This window comes from the organism of the source record quoted next, unplaced genomic scaffold (genome assembly GCF_019419815.1).
Source record: "Pyrus x bretschneideri cultivar Hongxiangsu unplaced genomic scaffold, Pyrus_bretschneideri_v1 Contig50, whole genome shotgun sequence".
NCBI classification, from domain to species: domain Eukaryota; kingdom Viridiplantae; phylum Streptophyta; class Magnoliopsida; order Rosales; family Rosaceae; genus Pyrus; species Pyrus x bretschneideri.
Window position 1 is genome coordinate 236,336 of NW_025999788.1, and position 19,300 is coordinate 255,635.

The following is a 19,300-nucleotide window of genomic DNA, read 5'->3' on the forward strand; positions in this document are numbered from 1 at the left end:
GAAAAAAATAACAACTGATGTGCGAAAAGTAAAATAAGTATGTGAATATCACTACCTATAAAGTATTTTCACTAACCCATTTTATTCTACGTTCAAACCATTCTCACTCTTCTTAATCTGACCTCAAACAATAAAATATTACTTGTATAAAAATAAAGATAAAAAGTACAAAACTGATGGCTCCACAAAGAATTTTCATTGTGGGACAGAAATATTAAGGTCCACTATACAATTGTCAACACTAATCAAATGAGGCCCTCTACTTTGTGTAAACATATATACAACTTCATATCCTCTCAATTATTGCACTTGAACACCCCCATGCACTGTGCAAAACACCCTTCAAAATGTCAAGCAATCCTTTTTGGAAATTGATAGGCAGAGAAGATATCTAACTTATTTAGTTAATAAACATTTTAAAAAGGGGTATATAGTCACTACGAAGCAATCAGAACAGAAGCACATGCCATTTGATTAAAAATCACTCAAAACCTCTCACATCAAATCCAAGAATACAACGGGGGTATAATATTTCCCCAAAGCAAAAGGAAAAAAAAAAGTTAGAAAAATACACTAACAACTCAATTAACAGAGCAGTTGAGACATACACGTAATGGTAGTATCCCACACAGGACACAGCCTGTTAAAGGAATTCAAAAGCAAAAACTGACATCCAACACATGCCTTGCCGCCCAAATGCATATGCACATGATGTCTGTCTCCTCCTTGAGCTTCCACTACACCACCACCACCTCCCTCCATCCCAAACCTTTCTTTTTTCTCCAATTATCAAACTCATCTGTCTACTTCAAACCCATTAATTAAAAGAAATTAGGAATACTACAGTCAATCATCTATACGTGAAAACTAACTGTTTGATACATTTTTAATGCTGATCGCAAATTTTGGCTGGGGACGCATTTCAAACCCTAATTAAAATCTCATATCTAGTCACAATCCTTTCCTCTAATCTATATTATAAACACAACTCACAACCATCAAAAGTAACTACTTTTTGTTTTTCTTAGATATAGTTAGCAAACTATATGCAAACACTTCTCTAATATATTGAGCATCGAACACACTAGGGTTATAAATTTTGTCCATGATTTTCTTCTCCTTCTTCTTTTTCTCCCTTTGATGTCAATAATTCTACAGAACTTCTTCCAATGCCGGGCGGCGGGCTGCCAATAAGGTGCATTGGAGGTGCCTGTGGCAAGTGATCAGATGGTCATTCGTGACGCCTGAGGCTTGCATGAATGAATGAACGACTGTTGGACCCACAAACCTAAATCCCCTCCGAACCATGTCTTTGCTAATCGACTCTGATTTTGATGTCTTCACTGGGATTTTGTAGCCTAATTTATACTGTGGTGAGATGGGCTTTTGATTGACAAATCCCCAGATGTACTTGTCAAATGATCCAAATTCCTTCTTAATCTGCAAGAAATTATACAAAAAATGAGTTCATTTGTATAAATAGAACACATAAGTACCGCTGCTCAACCAAACGATATTACTTTTCCAAGTGCTAAATTAAAAAGGGGTACTATATGTAATATTTTCAGAAAAAAAATTGTTATTAACGATCCAAAATAATACTCTAGCTGCAACTGAGAGATAAATACATATAATTATTTTGAAACGTCAACGATTCAATAATAATTATATATTGCAAACATCATGCATCACAGTTGGAGCTCACCGGTCAAGCTTTTCATCAAACAATAGAAGAAAAGAATCATACATTAGATTATGCTTTAACCCAAAAAGAATAATAGATTAATTCAGATTCTACCCAAAAGAAAAATAGATTAATTAAGATGTTAATGATGTTTAAGTCAATATTCTCTTTAATAATATTACATTATTTTAATGGGTTTCTTAAACTAATCAAAATGTTTCTTTGACAAGTCCATGAAAAGAAGGCGTGATCATTGATCAGAATAAATAAAAAAAGGTCCTTAAAAGAAGGGGACAGAATAGATGGAAAAGATTTGATAAGAGGACAAAAAACAAGGAACTGCAGGTTTTGATAGTATTTACCTCAAGAATCCTGTTAGAGTTGTCTACAACTCCTCGGATCCTGCTGATTTCAATGCCATATTCTGAAGCAATTGACATCATCTGTTTCTCACTTAAATTTGCCACAGTTTCTGCATCAAATCCTGAAAATGCATTCCTGCAGAGTTGGAATATAAAAATGCAATTTCTTAGAAACATAAGTGTTTGATTCCGTCTGCTTAATTAGTAAAAATAAGCAGGATAGTAAAATAAACAACAACAAATGACTACTACTTGATCGTTCTTGCTTTCACTTTAATTGTTACGTGATCAGTTATTGTGTGGAGTATCATTATATACAGTTGTTAACTGTTTTTATTAGGAAAAAATAAATGACTACAAAGACTCACCTGAAATCTTGACGTTTCTTTAAAATGGAAGTCCAATCTGAGCCAACTTGAGCTCCACTTAACACAAGGAGTTCAAACAACATCCTGCAACATGAATAAATTGAAACCAAATGAGTAAAAAAAAAAAAAAAAAAAACAAATGATTACTTTATAAGTCTCTTTTTCACCCTAATTTGTTGGTTACATGATCAGTTATTTTGAGATGAACGTAATATACACCTCTTTTTTCTTTCTTTTTTTGTGTGCAAAAGATGCTCAATTGGACTTACTTGTCATCATGGACAGGAACTCCCCATTCTTCATCATGGTAAGCAACATAGATGGGATCTGAGCATAAAATTAAATTAAAATAAAATAAAACAATTAATAATCAGTTAACAAACATTACCTATAATTTACATTTCACAAATTGAGTCCAATAACATAATTGAGTATAATCTTACCTGAGTTAGCCGTGATAAAGCTGCATCTTTTCTCTTCTTCAGCGGCCTTGGCTTCTACATTACCAGAAGCATCAACAGGGACAACCCTCTCAAAGTTGGCAGACTTTGACCTACCGTAATGCGCAATTCTCATCTTTCTCTGTGCATGTTGAAGCGCCATCTGCTCCCTCCTCCCAGCAGCAATGCTGCCAGGTGCCTCAATGATCAAAGAAGACGAATAACTCAACGACGCCTCGATATTCGAAGCAGAAAATCCACCATTACTAAAGCCGCCATGATCAGCACCAACATCAACACCAACGCTAGCCCGCTTAAAACTCTTGGACTTCTTCCTCTCCAATATCTTTGCTCTTGTGGTACCTCCTGGTGTCACAACTTTTTCGGAACTCGAATTCAACCCATTAGGGTCATTTCCTCTCTTGATTGCTGGTGGCCGTGGAGACTTCGATTCTGGAGAAATGGGAGGTGTTAACAATGGTGAGGCCTTGTTGGTAGTTCTAGGACTTGTACTAGCAGAAGAAGCCGGCAATGGTAGTGGAGGTGGTGGTGGCGTCGATATTCTCTTAATTGAACCACGCCGGTCTAGGCTAGGAACCCGGTTGCAATTAGGCTGAAGGACTGGCCTGCCATTGATTCTAGCCACAATGGGTGTGACTTCAATCCCTAAGGTCACCTTGGCCTTTGAGCTGCACATAATTTCTTATGTTTATATATGTATGTATTTTGTGTTTGGAAATGCAAATAGCTAGGAAGGATAAGGAGTCTAGGGTTTTGAGGAAAATTTGGCTCAATAATGTGCAGAAGGGAAGAAATCAATGGAGGAGGTGGTGTGGAAGTGAAGGAGGGGGAAACGGAGGGAATGGGGATTTTATAAAAGGAGAGGAAGGGGGGACAGGTAAAAGAGGAAGTTGTGTAACATGGGGAGGTTGGGGCCTGCCTACTTACTTGGCCATTTGGGATTGTTTCCGACTAATTATTGTTAATATTATAATTTGTTTAATGTTTTATTGCATAGGAAGAGAATCAAATTGAAATTGAAATGAGGATTTGTTGGGTGGGAGAATTATGGGACTATGTGCTGAAAGCCACCATGTTTTTTTTCACTTGGGACTCCCCCCCTTCCAACTTTACAGATGATTTTTGGATATATTCTTCTATGATATGCCAGAACTTAAAGCTTGAGTGGTGGACAAGGAAGGTAACAATGCAAGTAAAAGACCAATTATTGATACCCTCTTTTTAGCTGGACGGAATCTCTCATTCTCTCTCAAATATTTTTTTGGTGAGTTGAAGCCAATGTGAAAATACTCGACTTTTATGTGTAACAAGTGTGAATCGAAGATCTACAGATACTCCGATTAAAAAATGTATTCATGAGACAGAGACTCAGGGCAATAGGGGTAGAGAAAGATCTAGAAAGACTTGAAATGAGACTTCAAGAAAAGATAATGAGTACTTGGAGCTAACGAAAGATTTGCAGAAAAAGAGTGTAGTGACATTCTAGGATTCATACAGCCGATCCACTTAGTGGAATAAGACTTTGTTGTTGTTGTTGTATTGTAATGAGTTATTTTTGTATACGTGACACATTGTAATTTGCATGTAGAATGAATGATTCCTTACATCTAATTAAGGATATCCTTCGTACGTGTATGTAGTCAAGTAGTATTCAAAATAATGTAGGTTACATTACGTGTAAGGAGCCGAGCACTGTTCAAAGTAACGTAGAGAGTGATTATTTTATAATCAAAACCTAACGGCCCTTTTGAGTAAACACAAGGTTGAACTGTGGTTCGGATTTAGTAATTGAACTAATCAAATGAAAGATATTAGAAGTCCATACAAGACCTTTCTGAACTTACACATGTACCAGCATTTCATTAACTGGTATCTTTATGTAATCAATAGGATTCTCACACATACTTTCCAAACAATCTGGGCTGCTTTTGTTTCCAATTAGGTCATTATCCAGTGAAGCTTTTGACACCTTTTCTTTCTTTGATATCCATTTTTTTTAACTTTTTCCAATATGTTTTTGTTTCTTTTGTATAGAAAATGCCGAAAGGATACTTGCAGCCTGGAATATAGGCTTTTGAACATCTGCAAGAAGGGATGAACTAACAAAATAATGTACATGAAGAAAGGAATAACCGTAGCCTAACAAGGTTTTACACACAAATGTTATGTAAACATATTGGACCTTCATATTTCAACCATATTAGTGATAAATATTAGGGAATTACATCAATAATGACTCCTTTATTGAGTGATCAACTTTCTTTTATTGTGGAACCTAATGTTAAACTATTCTAACTATTTGGTCATTTCGGAGCAAAATGCTCCTATGTTCGACCATTCACTCGATCGAGTCGGAGTACTTAATCTTTTCACATACTAAAAGAGTTAATGACTCATTAAATCGAGTCGTTTCACACAATATTTCTGCTCTAATGTTTGCTTGATGTGGTTCCAGCTCAAGCAGATATGATAGCTAATCTAAAGCATGGTCTCTAAGATATGGTGCTGTCATCACAGTGCAGAAAAATTGTTTTGGGATCTTTGCACCTTGTGTGCATTGAGCGGATGACGTATGTCATCTAGTACATGTAGTGTTTTGTGAAGTCATGAGCAATTGAGATTTATACTCAAGCTACCATAAGACTTGTGAAGCCTCATTGATGGGTTGCGGACCCTTAATTTTGTAGGTTAAGCTTTCTATCCTCTGACTTTTACAGAGTCACAGACTCACAGGGCCTGCAGAGAGCATAAGAAACTTTGCTTCCAAGTGAGAGTTAAGTCCCAAAAGTCAGGATTTAGGATTTGAAAACTTGGAACTGAAGAAGCACTTTTGATATCTTAGAATTTACTGCTCTTGGCCTAATTGACGAGAACAACTTACCTATATTTGGGATATCCAAGTTAATAATGCATTGTTATGTGATAATTGATAAACACAATACATAATTGATTTAGAACTAGTATCATCACAGTAATATTTTGAGTTTTGATTAGTTTCTCTCACAGCTGATAATAAGATCATCTTAAGCAATGTTAACCGCAAGTGCATGCAATTGGGTATTATTAATCACCAAATCACACTAAACTTTTTAACCCATTAGGCTAGTGGTCAAGTGGTACACAAAAACATGTCACATGGAAAAAGAACACCTACCTACATGGGGTGTTATAAGTTACAAACCCTATCCTTAAAGAACAGATAGCAAGCATCTAACTTTTCCTATTCATCTCATTTTAACATTCTAATTTGTATTTGGAAATGGGGTTGGTGTGGACCAAACCCTTGTCTAATGTCTATCTACAAATCACACCTCTCACCACATGAATTTTCTGGGTAATTGATTATGATTGATTTGATAATTTATTGAATTACCTTTATTTTAACAGACAAATTATAGTTTGACAATGATATATTTTCTTTTTTAGTAAGGACCCATTATTATTTTTACACAAAATTACAATTTGAGATATATGCCAAGAAGAAAATTGTATTACCAAGCAAGATTCTAATCACTTTAATAGTGAATACTTTACAAATTGACGAATGCCAACCACCTTGAACCTTTCTCAACTCCTCTTCTCATTTTACAACGATAATGTAAACTGTTATTTTAAGTTCTAACCTACCCAAACCATAATCTATTTCAGCTATAATATCACACCAGTGAGACATCCCATGTGATACAAAACTGACGTTTAAGCAATAATTAGTTCTCTTATCCACAGACAAAAACAGGAAAATCAATCATCTGACAACTTCCATTTTACAACCTCGTGTGTCTACTTCTACTGTAGTCTTTTTTTTTTTTTTTTTTTAGTTATTTCCTAGAGCCTTCCCTTTGGAATCATCCAATTCGGATTGTACGTTTTCCCTTCAATAATGTGTTAATTCGTTGAGATTGAATTGATGAGTATTCTACTTTCATTATTTTGCTTTTACAAACGAGCACATGGTCAGACCTAGTGGATACTTCATCATTCAACCTCTTTGGAATCATCTTTACTAGTTAATCACATTTTGTAGAGATGAAACACATCAGACTTAATTTGGTAGGACACGTTATAATGAAATAAGAATCTATATGCCTTGTGGTTTTAATTTAATTCGACTAATCATTTCTTTTTATGTCAAACTTGGCAACCTATTTGGAATCATCTTTACTAATTAATTACATTGTGTAGAGATGAAAGAGTCCAGAGTTTCTATATATAAGCGATGTTGTACACTAAACGACATTAAAATGCAGAGAGATAGATTAAAATTCGAGTGCAAACGAGCGAATACACTACCCTAGTCAACTTATTTAAGCTTATATATGCAAAATACACCAGATTTGGTTTACTAGTCATATTATTCTTAAATAATAAATATCTGTTTGCCTTCTGGGTTATATTTGAAAACGCAATTATGAAGCTCATGCGTGCTTAAAATATTAAACCTAAAATCTGGTTAAGGATGTGTCTAGGGTTTTGCTTTTTTGTTGTATTCACCGCCACTACGATGAAGCTTCAAGGGCACCACATAATAAAGCATATATGCATTTGCAGATATGGAGAATGTGAAGCACATTCTGACACATTCACTTGCACAGAAAATCATATTCGTGGCAGAGATGATGACTTTTGTTTGAATTCTTGGAAAAGAAAACTCCAGTTTCACAGCCAAAACCCTGCAGGAGAGGATTTTTATATGATTTTGCACTATTGTACGGACCAAATGGGGGGGGGGAATATTTGAATTTGCATTAAAGACGTGCATGTTAGGGCACTAGTGGACATGAAACCATGGGAACAAAAAGGATATAATTTACCATGTTTTTGTTGGCACAGTTCATCGAATATGAGTATGAGATTAGAGTTTTAGGCCAGTATTGGATTCAATTGGTATAAAAAAGTCTCGCTGGAAGAGGAGAGCTAGTCCTTATTCAAATTGGATTGTATTATAGCATTGGAATTGATTTCCCACTGGATAAGGAAACACTTTTAGTTTCCTATATGGATTTAATACGGAATTCTTATTGGTTTTGGCAAGAATTGTATATCTATATATAGTGGATTCTGCTTGTGCATATATTACGCTCATTATTGGACTTAAACTTATTGTGAGTCAAGCATTCGACTTTCTGTGAGAGAGGAGAAGGTTCACTGAGAGTTTTGCTGCTATGGCTTCGACTGCTGGTGCTCTTCGTACTTGGATTACACTTTTGTGTCTTATTGTATTGTGAATCATGTCTTGATCTTAGTTCTCTTATTTAGTCTAACGCATAAATTCATGATCCAAGAATAAAACGTTTATATGAAATTGAGGTACAATAATTCTATCAATATATGTACCTGTGTACGTGACACACATTATATTTGGTACATTTTGTTTTTATTTTTGTTACAATTATACATCGGCATTATTGGAGAGAGATGATGAGTATGTACTAATTCAAAAGATTAACGTGCATTGTAAGCATGATTAGGAATTTTTCGAGTACCATTTTGTTTTTTTCATGTATTATACGCGTTTCTGATTATGGTTTAGGACTTTCCATTTCGTTTTGGTCTGAACTACTGAAGTCATGATTTAGGAATTAAATAGAATAAATTGGTCATTTTTATCGAATATTATTGGCTAGGTTGGGAACTCTGCAGAAAAATCCCACACATGAGAGAGATTTTTCAATGTGACCGGTACACGGAGAGGTACACCATATATCACTAAACAAATGATGGGATATGTGTGTTAAAAAGTTAATAACTTAAAAAATAAAATTTTCATTAATTCCTATTAAAACACGTGATGTATCACTTGTGTTTCGGTCGCAACTAAAAATTTCTCCACACATACCCCTAAATAGTGAGCGTTTTGTTTTCAAACCCTGAATAATGTTTTGAATCTGAACTCTTTTTATTAAGGCTGTGCATGGGCTGATCAAAATAAGGTCAGATGTGGAGGCCTACTTTTTTCTTAAGGCTGTGCATGGGCTGATCTTAATTAGGTCAGATGTGGAGGCCTTAAGAAACTACTAAGCCCATACACATTTGAGAGGATGACCATCTTCGATCTGGTTGTAAAATCATGAAGATTCATAAGCGTGTCGGAGACTAAGGGTTGTGTGGCTCGGTACAAGCTGCTACTGTGGATGGACATAATCTCTTCTTCAAAAATACCACAATAATCTACAAGTTAGAAGTTGGTGTTAAGTACTAATAGCGCCCACGCCTAGGTTGTTTAGAAAAACTTCACATATTAATGAGTTTGTTACGGCCAAAGTCATCCAAAATGTTGAATATATGATTAAGTTTGAACCAATATCAGCGTTAAATTAATTTCTTACACATGTGAACCATTTTTCGTTGTAATTAAAGGCTAGCTTATTTGTTGAAGTGACCATTTTTTGTTGTCATTAAAGGCCTAACTTATTTGTTAAAGTGACCAATTCTCATTGGGGTTGTAATTAAAGACTAACTGATATCTTGAAGTGACTAAAAATATTCATTCTCGCACTTGACTCTTACACAAATTTCATATAGTGCTTTTTGATTTAGATAATCAAAAGTGCTTTTGATAATGTTTAGGCATAAGAAGTTTATAATGCTTATAGATTGTATAATATTTTATAAGATTTTTATTAAAAAAATTCAATGTGCTTCCGAAAGAAAACCGTTTATAAGCAGAAATGCTTTATAGAGAAGTATCAATTGGGGCTTGAAAACTTCTAGAAACCATTTCCAGGTTCTCCCAGAGAGTTCTCCAAGATTGACTTCCATGCTTATCTGTTTGCTCAAAAAGCACTTAATGAAATGGACCCAACAAAGTCAAGCATCAAAATCAATGACATCAAATTCTCTAGGAGAAGCCAAACACCGTCCAACTCCAGAACCTTCAAGAAACTTACCGTCTCCTCTTCCCTTCAGATATAAATACTCATCAAACAATTCACCAAAACCATCACTTGGAAAAATCTGCAAAACCACCAGTCCTATAACTAAAACAAGAACGCAAATTAATAGCTTTATTCATCCCAACCCCAAACCAAACCACAAAAACAAAACAAAATAACCCCAAATCTCTAAAAATGTCCCATTTATTACAATCTCTCTTGGACCAACCCAACTTTGCTCCTTTCAAGGTTTTCGACTCGGAAATATCCAACCAAAACAACACGTACATGGACTGGAAGGAGACTTCAAATGCACACATCTTTGAAATAGATCTTCCAGGCCTTACAAAAGAGGACGTGAAGCTTGAGCTGCAAGAAAACCAAGTGCTTCATGTTAGTGCAGAGAGAAAAGCGGAGCCCGAAATGGAGGACCCCAAGAACGAGACGTGGCACTGCAGGGAGAGGGAAAGTGGCAGCTTCTCGAGGAATTTCAGGTTGCCTGAAAATGTCAAGGTTGATGAGATTAAGGCTTCAATGCGCGACGGGGTGTTGGTAATTACAGTGCCTAAGGAGGACTTGAAGAAGAAACACAAGCTTAAGAAGGTTGAGATCTCTGGGGATGATGAAGGACATGCTCCCAAAGGACTTGGACGTTTCGTGTGCTGCAAAGCTTAATTAGAGAACATAATTTGTGTGATTAATTTGCTTTTTCGTTTGGAGAATGTTTTTGTTTATGATTAATTTGTATGGTGTGAATTTGTGTGGTGATGGGGCTGTATGTGTTAATTAATAATACTTGTGAAGGCCAGTTGATTTCACGTTTAAGTGCAGATTTAATTTTAAGGTGTGACTTTTGCAACATTGTGATTTTAATTCCATTGGAGTGAGTCTGATATCAACCTCAATTAAGTCTGGGCCACATGTCCCCACTTTAGCCTTTTTTATTCTCAGAACTCATCCTTAATTGGGTGCTAGAAAATGTACCCAAAAAAATTTAGGGCCAAATCATCGAAGGCTTGCTACATTCGGCCCGTTTCAAACAAAAAAAAAAAAAAAGAAAAAAGAGAAGCAAATAATGGTTTATAATTAATTTAAATAAAACAAAGTAGTTGATGTGTAAGTGTGGCCATAATATTTTTTAATATGTTAAAAAGTAATAAAGTATTGAGAGTAATAAAATTAACTCCTGCATTATTGGAGATGGAAAATTATATTTGCACTACTCCTTAAAAGACTATATTTTTAGTATATTAGAGTCATTGCAAAATATGGTCAAACCATTCGAGATGGGCTTAGGGCTTGTTACTAAAGGTTCCACATTTTTTGCTTAGCAATCCGTGATCACTTTTCAGAATTTTGAAATATAATCACTCAAGACCTCCTTAAGGAGTTTACGACCACCCTCAACACGCCTTGAGGAATGCTTGAACCTCTTGAGGTCTCTAAGTAGTTTATGAGCGTTCTCAAAACGCATCAAGCAATGCTCCAACTCCTCTTGAGATGCCTTGAGCGATTAAAATTCTTAAAAGTAAGAAAAAAATAGGCTAAAGATCTTTGGGACCCACTTAATATAACAAAAAATTAGCTGCTTTCGAGCAGCATCCCATAAAGAAACCCAAATCCTAGAATATCCCCTTACCATCTTTTAACTCTTGGTCTAAAATCTAAAATTTTTAACCTATAAAATTTAGATTTTAAACTAGAAACAGCTTTTCTGTTATAACCCTTCTGGCCTAAAATTTCAGTCCTGGATTATTAAAGAATAAATTTAGGCTTCTTCTTTTTTTTTTTAAATTAATTTAAAAAATATTATGGAGACTATCTTAAATTAATTTTATGAACATTTTAAACTAAAAATATTTAAATTTCGATAAATATTGAAAAATCACTAAATCAATAAATGAAACTTAATACAAATGACAATTCATAAACCACATAAACTTAATACAATCGATAATTCATAAACTACATAAACTTAATAATGATATCCACCATCTTGACTTGGTGGTGGACTTGAGATATAGCCTTGAGATGAATCATCATCTTGAAATATACTCCTTGTGGCATGCCTTCACAAAATTTCATTTTGCTTATCAAGGAAGAACTTCTTCCTCTTTGGAGTGTATTTGTTGAGGTCTTCCATCATAAAATTGTTACGGCTTTCAGTCAATCTTGCAAATCCGGTAGCAATTTGTGCACTAATCAGATCTTGGAACTTCCCATTTCTCTTTGCTTCCTTTTGCTTATCTCTTCCTGGGGGCCTTGTAAAAGAAAAAGTTGGAGTCAACGAATCACACCTTCATTGACATCATTTGTCTGTGCGGCTTTAGTATGAAATAATCTTTCCCATTGTTGGTCCACATAGGTTCCCCACCTCAGACAATCCTTGAGGACGTTCCAAGCATGATACAACTTAAAAGCTTGATTTTTTGGTGTAGTTCTTGTCTTGTAAATTGCTATTACTTTGTCACCCTATGCAAGAAATACATAAAAACAATTAGTTGCAAAAATAATATTATGTACATGACAAATAAAATATCAACAAAGAAACTCACAACTTCTGTGGCACTCCTTCCACTAGCCATGTCAACCACGGCTCTCTCCAAACTTCCTTCCATAAATTGCACGCTTTGTTGATAACCTTCCACCGATCGTAAACATCACCACCATCCCTTTGGCCGGCATTGGAGTTTTCATTGAATTTATCAACGATTTTACCCCATAAAACCTTTTTATTTTGATTCGTGCCAACAACACCATCTTCACTAATAGAAACTCATGCCAAGTATAAAGCAACATCTTCCTCAAAGATCCAATTACGACCTCTAATATGCTTTTTTGCCATCTTGAAAAATTTGGAAATGGGAAGAAATGGTAGAAAGAAAAATTGGAAGAATTGTAGGAGAAAAGTGAGTTTTGTGTGGATGTTTGAACAAATACAAAGATATTTATAGACTTTTTGGGTGAATTTTGAGTTAAATAATTTTTTTAATTATTCTAGCCATTGGATTTAAATTTGGGCTATTAGATCCTTTTCTTTTATGTTAAATTTTATTCTATTTGATCTCAGCGGTTGGATTCAATAAATATATAAATATAAAACAAAAAAAAATTGAATGTAGGTCATTGGTTGAACTAACGGCATGTTGATCTCAGCCATTGGCTCTCTGGCGTAAGTGGCTGACATGACCACGTGGGTGTGCCCATGCTAGTCTCTGCCTTGGCATGTCGCCTGTGTGTGCACGTCTCTTGGGGTCGTCTGGCGCTCAAGCACTGAGTTTCACTTGCGCTAGTGGGGCTCACACCATTTTCTAAGCTAAATCATGGTCGTTTTTTGGCTTTTTTTTAGGTTTTAGGTTTGCGGCCCAAATTAGAACTTGAGTTGGAATGGATTGGGGGGAATAGAAGGGAAATTATAGGTTTTAGGCCATAGGTTGGAGTTGGCCTTATAGAAACTAAAAAAAACAGAAAAAGCTTCATTTAATAATTGGAACGATACGGAGATGATTACCATATCCTTTGTGCAAGGATGATACGCATAAATTGAGAGATGATTCAAAATTTAAGCCACTTAGTATATGCTTCAGTGGTATTTTCTTTTTATTTGTAAATGAGTGGTTATATGTTTAATTCTTGACAAAGACGAATTTGAACCAAATTATTATGGCTAACCCACTGTTAAGCTTATCTAACTTCTTCATCCCGTAGGGTAGATAATATCATATGTATTGAAATAAGCTTCATTATTTTTATTTCTTTTGGAAATAATTAATAACTAAAAGTTCTCAATGACAATATGCAATTATGAAGACGATAATTTGGTGTTATGACAAGGGAAATAAAAACAAACAAACAAAGCAAAAACCAAATACCAGACGACTCCAAAACGGATGGATCAGTAAGGCACTACCGACTTTTATGGGGAGAACCGGTAACAAAACTCCGACTCTCTCTCATGAAGATCGGTAGTTCCATACCGATGGTTCCCTATTCCTTTTTTTTTTTAAGAGGATAAAGGGGAAATATGCGTTTTGGACGGATATCAAAATGCTTGATTACTCAGCCCCCTAATTGTTTTTGAGGTTGAGAAACTTTAATATATGACGTTTTTGTGAAAGTTCAAATAAATATATACAAATGTTGAAGACTCAGAAATCTTGAAGAGCTAATATATATATATACATATATATATATATTATACACTAATTAATTTGGGATCCAGGTGTAGTTTGTGCTGGAGGTTTCAGTATCTCTGGGGTGGGTTATTCTCCAGTAGGACCTTCCCCTAGTGGAATGACCTCAATTAAAAGCAGTCTTAATCTTTACAAAAAAATAAAAAAAATGAGACTTACAAAAGCTACATGTTTGCATGTTACTTTTTGTGTGTTAAGACTCAATAGTGCTTCTCACGTATTTTCGAAACCCCACAAACATATCAACTCAATCTCTAGAGCTTTATATAAAATCATGGGTGGTCAAGGTTAAAACTAAGCGTACACAATAATACCGACTACCAAAAACAAGTTTTCTTAGACATGAAGTTGTGTATTTCTACACTGTCTGTTGTTCTTGTTCTGTTGGAGCTGTTCGTGATCGATGTTGTTTCGGTGACTAAGTTACCTATAACGGCAGCTCTCAACGTAAAAAAGCCTCGGGCCAAAGCTGTTCGTGCTGAGGATCTTCTGTCTTTTGATCACTATGTTAAAACATGCCCGCAAGCTGAGGGAATCATTCAGCAGAAAGTCGGAGATTGGACTCAAAAGGATTTCACTTTGGCTGCTAGCATCATTCGCTTGCATTTCCACGACTGTGTTGTGAGAGTAAGCATGCATTCACGTTAACTTTACTTGCGGTTAATAGAACAAAGGCTTAGGATATCAGTAAATGACATGTATTATATGATCGTAAATGAACATTGCACTGCAGGGCTGCGACGCATCGATTCTGCTTAACCATCGAGACAGCGAGAGGAGGGCATTTGCTAGCAGGACACTTAGAGGTTTTGAAGTAATCGACGATATCAAGGCTAAGCTTGAGAGGCAGTGTCCTAAAACCGTCTCATGTGCTGACATTCTCACCGCTGCAACTAGAGATGCCACAATCATAGCTGGAGGTCCATTTTGGGAAGTTCCCTTTGGGCGCAAAGATGGTAAATTTTCAATCCTCAAGGAAGCTGACAGTGTTCCTCAGGGATACGAGAACATCACTCAATTGATCGATTTTTTCCAAGCGCGTGGCTTGAACATGCTTGATTTGGTCACCCTCTCCGGGGCACACACCATTGGCAGAAGTTCTTGCTACGCCTTCAAGCACAGGCTCTCAAATTTCAATGGAACAAGAAAGCCTGACCCTTCGCTTAACTCGATGTACTTAAATAATTTCTTGAAGAAGAAATGCAAAAACGACTTGGACTTGGTTTATCTCGACGCCATAACTCCGAAGACATTCGATACAATGTACTACTCGAATCTTCACAAGAAGTTGGGATTGCTGTCAACTGATCAGCTGCTCAATTCGGACGAGAGAACCGGTCCTTTTGTTGCTGCATTGGCGTCCCAGCCGGGTCTTTTCGAAAGCCAGTTTTCGGTGTCAATGGTGAAGCTTGGAAATGTGCAAGTTCTAACAAGAAGCAATGAAGGAGAAATCCGAGTGAACTGCAATTTTGTCAACGCTAAAAAATAATGTCGAGGACATGATTATGTTTTCTCTAATTTTCCATTTTACCGGTTTGAGAATCTAATTGCATTTTAATAAGTTTGAGCTTGGATTTGTGTTTCTGATGATTTTATTGTATTATAATAAATTTACAATATATTTATATAAGTTATGATCATAAGTGTTATTTCTGACATAGATTTCAAAAGAAAAGCACAAACAAAAGTGATAAAATTAAAACAAAAAGAGGAGATTAATGTTCTTGAACATACAATATCAGTATATGTTCTTAACCAATTAGCATGATTTTTTCGTAACGTAACTTTACATGGTGCGATATTGTACACTGAATGATAATATACTATAAATTTGTGAGTCTGGTCATGTTGTTGCTTTTGCTCATATTGTGTGGGAAAGTTTATAAAAGACTTGATAAAAGCTAGACAATTTTTCTTTAAAATTAAAGGCTAGAAATTTGTGCTAATATGGAAGAGTAATGTTATTCAAACTATATTTTTGTACCACATTTTCATATCATCTTAAGTGATATTTGATATGGACAGTCACATCATTTAAATTAATCAGATTTTTAAATTTAGTTCATTATTTAATAAACTAATAATTATAAAAAAACTAGATAATTAAATTATGATTATGGTATACGAGGAGTCTTTCTTCTTTTTTTTTCTTTGGTTTTTAGAAAATTTTCAAATGATATGGCTGTGCACATCAGATGTCACTTAAGATGATATGGAAATATGATATAAAAACATAGTATGAATAACATTACTTAATATGGAAAGATATTGTACCAACATGGCAAACTTATCACACATAAAATGGTAATGCAATTAAAATCAATACGTGAAGCTGATAATTCTTTGAGTAAAAATTTGAAAGAACATATGTTGTTCGACTATAATCAGAAATTCGCTTAAATACTTTTTAACTATTTTAGACTCTACTGTAAATAAATCTTACTTTTCGGAGATATCTCAGACTTGGAAAGTATAAAAAGCCAATACGTGCATCCAACTATCCACGTCATCATTCACTTTCTTCTTTGCCGACAGCCACCCAAAACCCAATTAAAAAAAAGAAAAAAAAAACTAAGATTTGTATTATTAAAATTTATTTTAATTCCAAAAAAAAAAAAAAAACTATTTTTAAGTCAATTATTGTCGTAAGGCAATCCAAACAAATCAACAAATAGCAAGAAAACAGAGAGTGAGAGTGATCGGAATTTGGAGAAAATGGCGAGGAAGGCGGTGCTGATAGGATGCAACTACCCAGGAACAAAGGCGGAGCTCAAAGGCTGCATAAACGACGTCAAGCGAATGTACAGCTGCCTCGTCGACCGCTACGGCTTCTCCGAGGACGACATCCAAGTCCTGATCGACACCGACGACTCCTACACTCAGCCCACCGGAAAAAACATCCGCCGGGCCATCACCAACCTCATCCGATCCGCCGACTCCGGCGACGTCCTCTTTGTCCACTACAGCGGCCATGGGACCCGCCTTCCCGCCGAGACCGGCGATGATGATGATACGGGATACGATGAGTGCGTCGTCCCCACTGACATGAACCTCATCACTGGTTTGACTCCGTTTCTCTTATCTTTTCTGCTCAATTTTGATTTTTGAGCTTTGGGTTTCATTGGAGTTATTGTTGTCACGATTGCTTTGATCTGTTTGGAAAATTGATGGAAATGATCGTTTTGCGAATTTCAATTGCTGAACTGATCAAAATTATAGATCGACGACATATTGATCAAACATTGACGGGCATATCAATCAAGCATTGACGATATATCCATCAAATGCTCAAAAGGATTTGTAAAGTGATCATTTCAGCCAATTTCCTTTGTTTTAATCTCTGGTGAACAAAATCGGTGGATTATAAATTGAATTTGATCATATTTTAGAAAAAGTTGAGATCTTGCTTGATGATCCAAGAAAATTTGGATCAACTGAATCCGTTTGGTTGGAATTCTGGATATATAGTCTTTTAGTTCTTGATCCGCTTTTCTGCTTTTACATTGCGTGTAAGCATAAAGTTAAGTCATTTCTATCTAGTGTTCTCTCTAATATAAATATGGGGAAATGGATCTCTCTCCCTTCCTCCTAATCCACCAAATGAGGGATTCGTGCAGTTGAAATTTGATCAAACGGCCGCAGTTATTATATCTTTTAAAGTGGGCCCTTGTTTGTAACCGTTGGATCAAATTTCAGCAGTACAGATTCTCTAATTTGGTGGACTAGGAGGAAGGCATCAGGAGAGGATCCCTTTCCTAAATATGGAATGCTGAACACCGAAAATATAGGAGTAGATTCTCACCCCTCCTATTTTCCTCGCCCCCTTCTCTCTCCCTTCTCTCACACTTTCCTCTTTTGTCTTTCTTTCTCTTGAAAGATATTGACGTGGGGAGGGGAGGGAGATTAGGAGGGAGAGAATCTTACTCCGTAAACATAAGCGGAGTGTTGTGTTTCAAAAATGTGTTAATATGATATGGTCATATTTGTATAAGATTGCTTTGTTTGTTTTCGGGTTGATATTACAACTGTTTTTGGACGGTACTTGTAACAGATGATGACTTCAGGGGGTTTGTAGACCAGCTGCCAGCAGGTTGCAGGCTGACAATTGTATCAGATTCGTGCCACAGCGGTGGGCTCATTGATGAAGCGATAGAACAGATAGGAGAGAGCACCAAGGGGCAAGAGCGTGAGCACAAGTCCGGCTCCGGCAGTGGCAGTTTTGGTGGATTCAAGAACTTTCTCAAGGACAGGGCGGGAGATGCACTGGAGTCTCGTGGGATCCACATGCCATCTGCATTGCGCCGCGGTCGACATAATGAAGAAGAAGAAGAAGAGACGGAAGACAGAGAGATCGAAACTGAAGATGGGGACAGGGTCTATGTCAAAGCCAAGTCTCTACCACTCTCTACTCTCATAGAGATACTCAAGCAGAAAACAGGTAAGGACGACATTGATGTTGGGCAGCTGAGGCCAACACTTTTCGATGTTTTCGGAGAGGATGCCAGCCCTAAGGTGAAGAAGTTCATGAAGGTGATCATAAATAAACTCCAAAGCCACGAGGGTGGAGGTAGTGGGTTACTGGGGAAGATTGGAAGCTTGGCTCAAGGGTTTCTTGAACAAAAGCTTCAAGACAACGATGAGTACGCAAAGCCTGCCTTAGAGACGGAAGTGGGCAGCAAGGAAGAGGTTTATGCCGGAGCAAATCATCGCGGCTTTCCTGATGGCGGGATTCTCATAAGCGGTTGCCAGACAGACCAAACGTCTGCAGATGCCACTCCTCCAGGAAATGCAGCTGAATCTTATGGAGCTCTTAGTAATGCAATTCAGAAGATACTCTCAGAGCAAGACGGTGAAATTTCTAACCAAGTAGCTTGTTCTTAAGGCGAGGGAGACTCTGAAGAGACAGGGTTTCGCTCAGCGACCTGGCCTCTATTGCCATGACCATCACGTCGATGCTCCTTTCGTTTGCTGATCTGAAAGCGTGTGTGTGTGTGTGTGTGTCTATATATATATATATATATATATATGATTGAGGTACTTTGTGCTGTGCAATATGTATAGCTATTGTGATAAGTAACTATGAGTGGGTTACTTTGTGCTGTGCATGTGGATAAGACTTGCATAGAATTATGGTTCACCGTTCTGTGACATCTCAGTCTAATATTTGCATTGCTGCCACATGGAGAAAACTTGTACCTAGCAATGCATTATAAAATTGAGATGCCACAGTGACGAGGAACCAATTACATGCAAGTCACTCTGATATTTTCGCAGGTTTTATTGGATTTTCCATTTTATCCACTTGATTTTTAATGAATTTATTCTGGTTTTTTTTTTTTTTGACAGTTTTTCTATTTCAT

General features: G+C 36.3%; 4 protein-coding genes and 1 non-coding gene across 5 annotated transcripts; 4 read left to right on the forward strand and 1 right to left on the reverse strand.

Annotated features, from left to right (window-relative positions):
- Positions 1 to 563: 563 nt before the first annotated feature.
- Positions 564 to 3,968, reverse strand: LOC103953300. The gene is made up of 5 exons (XM_009365038.3): positions 2,858 to 3,968; positions 2,684 to 2,741; positions 2,415 to 2,498; positions 2,047 to 2,182; positions 564 to 1,440 (listed from the first exon to the last, which is right to left on the reverse strand). The coding sequence occupies exons 1-5, from the start codon at positions 3,549 to 3,551 to the stop codon at positions 1,153 to 1,155; spliced, it is 1,260 nt and encodes a 419-aa protein (XP_009363313.2). The 5' UTR covers positions 3,552 to 3,968; the 3' UTR covers positions 564 to 1,152.
- A 5,765-nt stretch (positions 3,969 to 9,733) lies between these two features.
- LOC103953301 (18.1 kDa class I heat shock protein-like) lies at positions 9,734 to 10,590 on the forward strand. Its single transcript, XM_048569885.1, has one exon. It carries the CDS (start codon positions 9,943 to 9,945, stop codon positions 10,420 to 10,422), a length of 480 nt encoding a protein of 159 aa, XP_048425842.1. The 5' UTR covers positions 9,734 to 9,942; the 3' UTR covers positions 10,423 to 10,590.
- A 2,624-nt stretch (positions 10,591 to 13,214) lies between these two features.
- LOC125470630 lies at positions 13,215 to 13,312 on the forward strand. Its single transcript, XR_007252926.1, has one exon. It is a non-coding gene; the product is annotated as a U6 spliceosomal RNA (small nuclear RNA).
- Positions 13,313 to 14,282: 970 nt separating this feature from the next.
- On the forward strand, positions 14,283 to 15,429 carry LOC103953352 (peroxidase 7-like). The gene is made up of 2 exons (XM_009365095.2): positions 14,283 to 14,567; positions 14,674 to 15,429. The coding sequence occupies exons 1-2, from the start codon at positions 14,283 to 14,285 to the stop codon at positions 15,427 to 15,429; spliced, it is 1,041 nt and encodes a 346-aa protein (XP_009363370.2).
- Positions 15,430 to 16,580: 1,151 nt separating this feature from the next.
- LOC103953303 (metacaspase-4) lies at positions 16,581 to 19,257 on the forward strand. The gene is made up of 2 exons (XM_048569846.1): positions 16,581 to 17,001; positions 17,992 to 19,257. The coding sequence occupies exons 1-2, from the start codon at positions 16,656 to 16,658 to the stop codon at positions 18,819 to 18,821; spliced, it is 1,176 nt and encodes a 391-aa protein (XP_048425803.1). The 5' UTR covers positions 16,581 to 16,655; the 3' UTR covers positions 18,822 to 19,257.
- Positions 19,258 to 19,300: the final 43 nt, after the last annotated feature.

Coding starts and splice junctions, on each gene's coding strand:
- LOC103953300 (XM_009365038.3), bottom strand. CDS start 3,551: ATGTGCAGCTCAAAGGCCAAGGTGACCTTAGGGATTGAAGTCACACCC. Junction 2,499..2,683: donor GTTCCTGTCCATGATGACAA/GTAAGTCCAATT, acceptor TTCATGTTGCAG/GATGTTGTTTGAACTCCTTG. Junction 2,183..2,414: donor AAGAAACGTCAAGATTTCAG/GTGAGTCTTTGT, acceptor CCAACTCTGCAG/GAATGCATTTTCAGGATTTG.
- LOC103953301 (XM_048569885.1), top strand. CDS start 9,943: ATGTCCCATTTATTACAATCTCTCTTGGACCAACCCAACTTTGCTCCT.
- LOC103953352 (XM_009365095.2), top strand. CDS start 14,283: ATGAAGTTGTGTATTTCTACACTGTCTGTTGTTCTTGTTCTGTTGGAG. Junction 14,568..14,673: donor TCCACGACTGTGTTGTGAGA/GTAAGCATGCAT, acceptor ATTGCACTGCAG/GGCTGCGACGCATCGATTCT.
- LOC103953303 (XM_048569846.1), top strand. CDS start 16,656: ATGGCGAGGAAGGCGGTGCTGATAGGATGCAACTACCCAGGAACAAAG. Junction 17,002..17,991: donor TGACATGAACCTCATCACTG/GTTTGACTCCGT, acceptor TACTTGTAACAG/ATGATGACTTCAGGGGGTTT.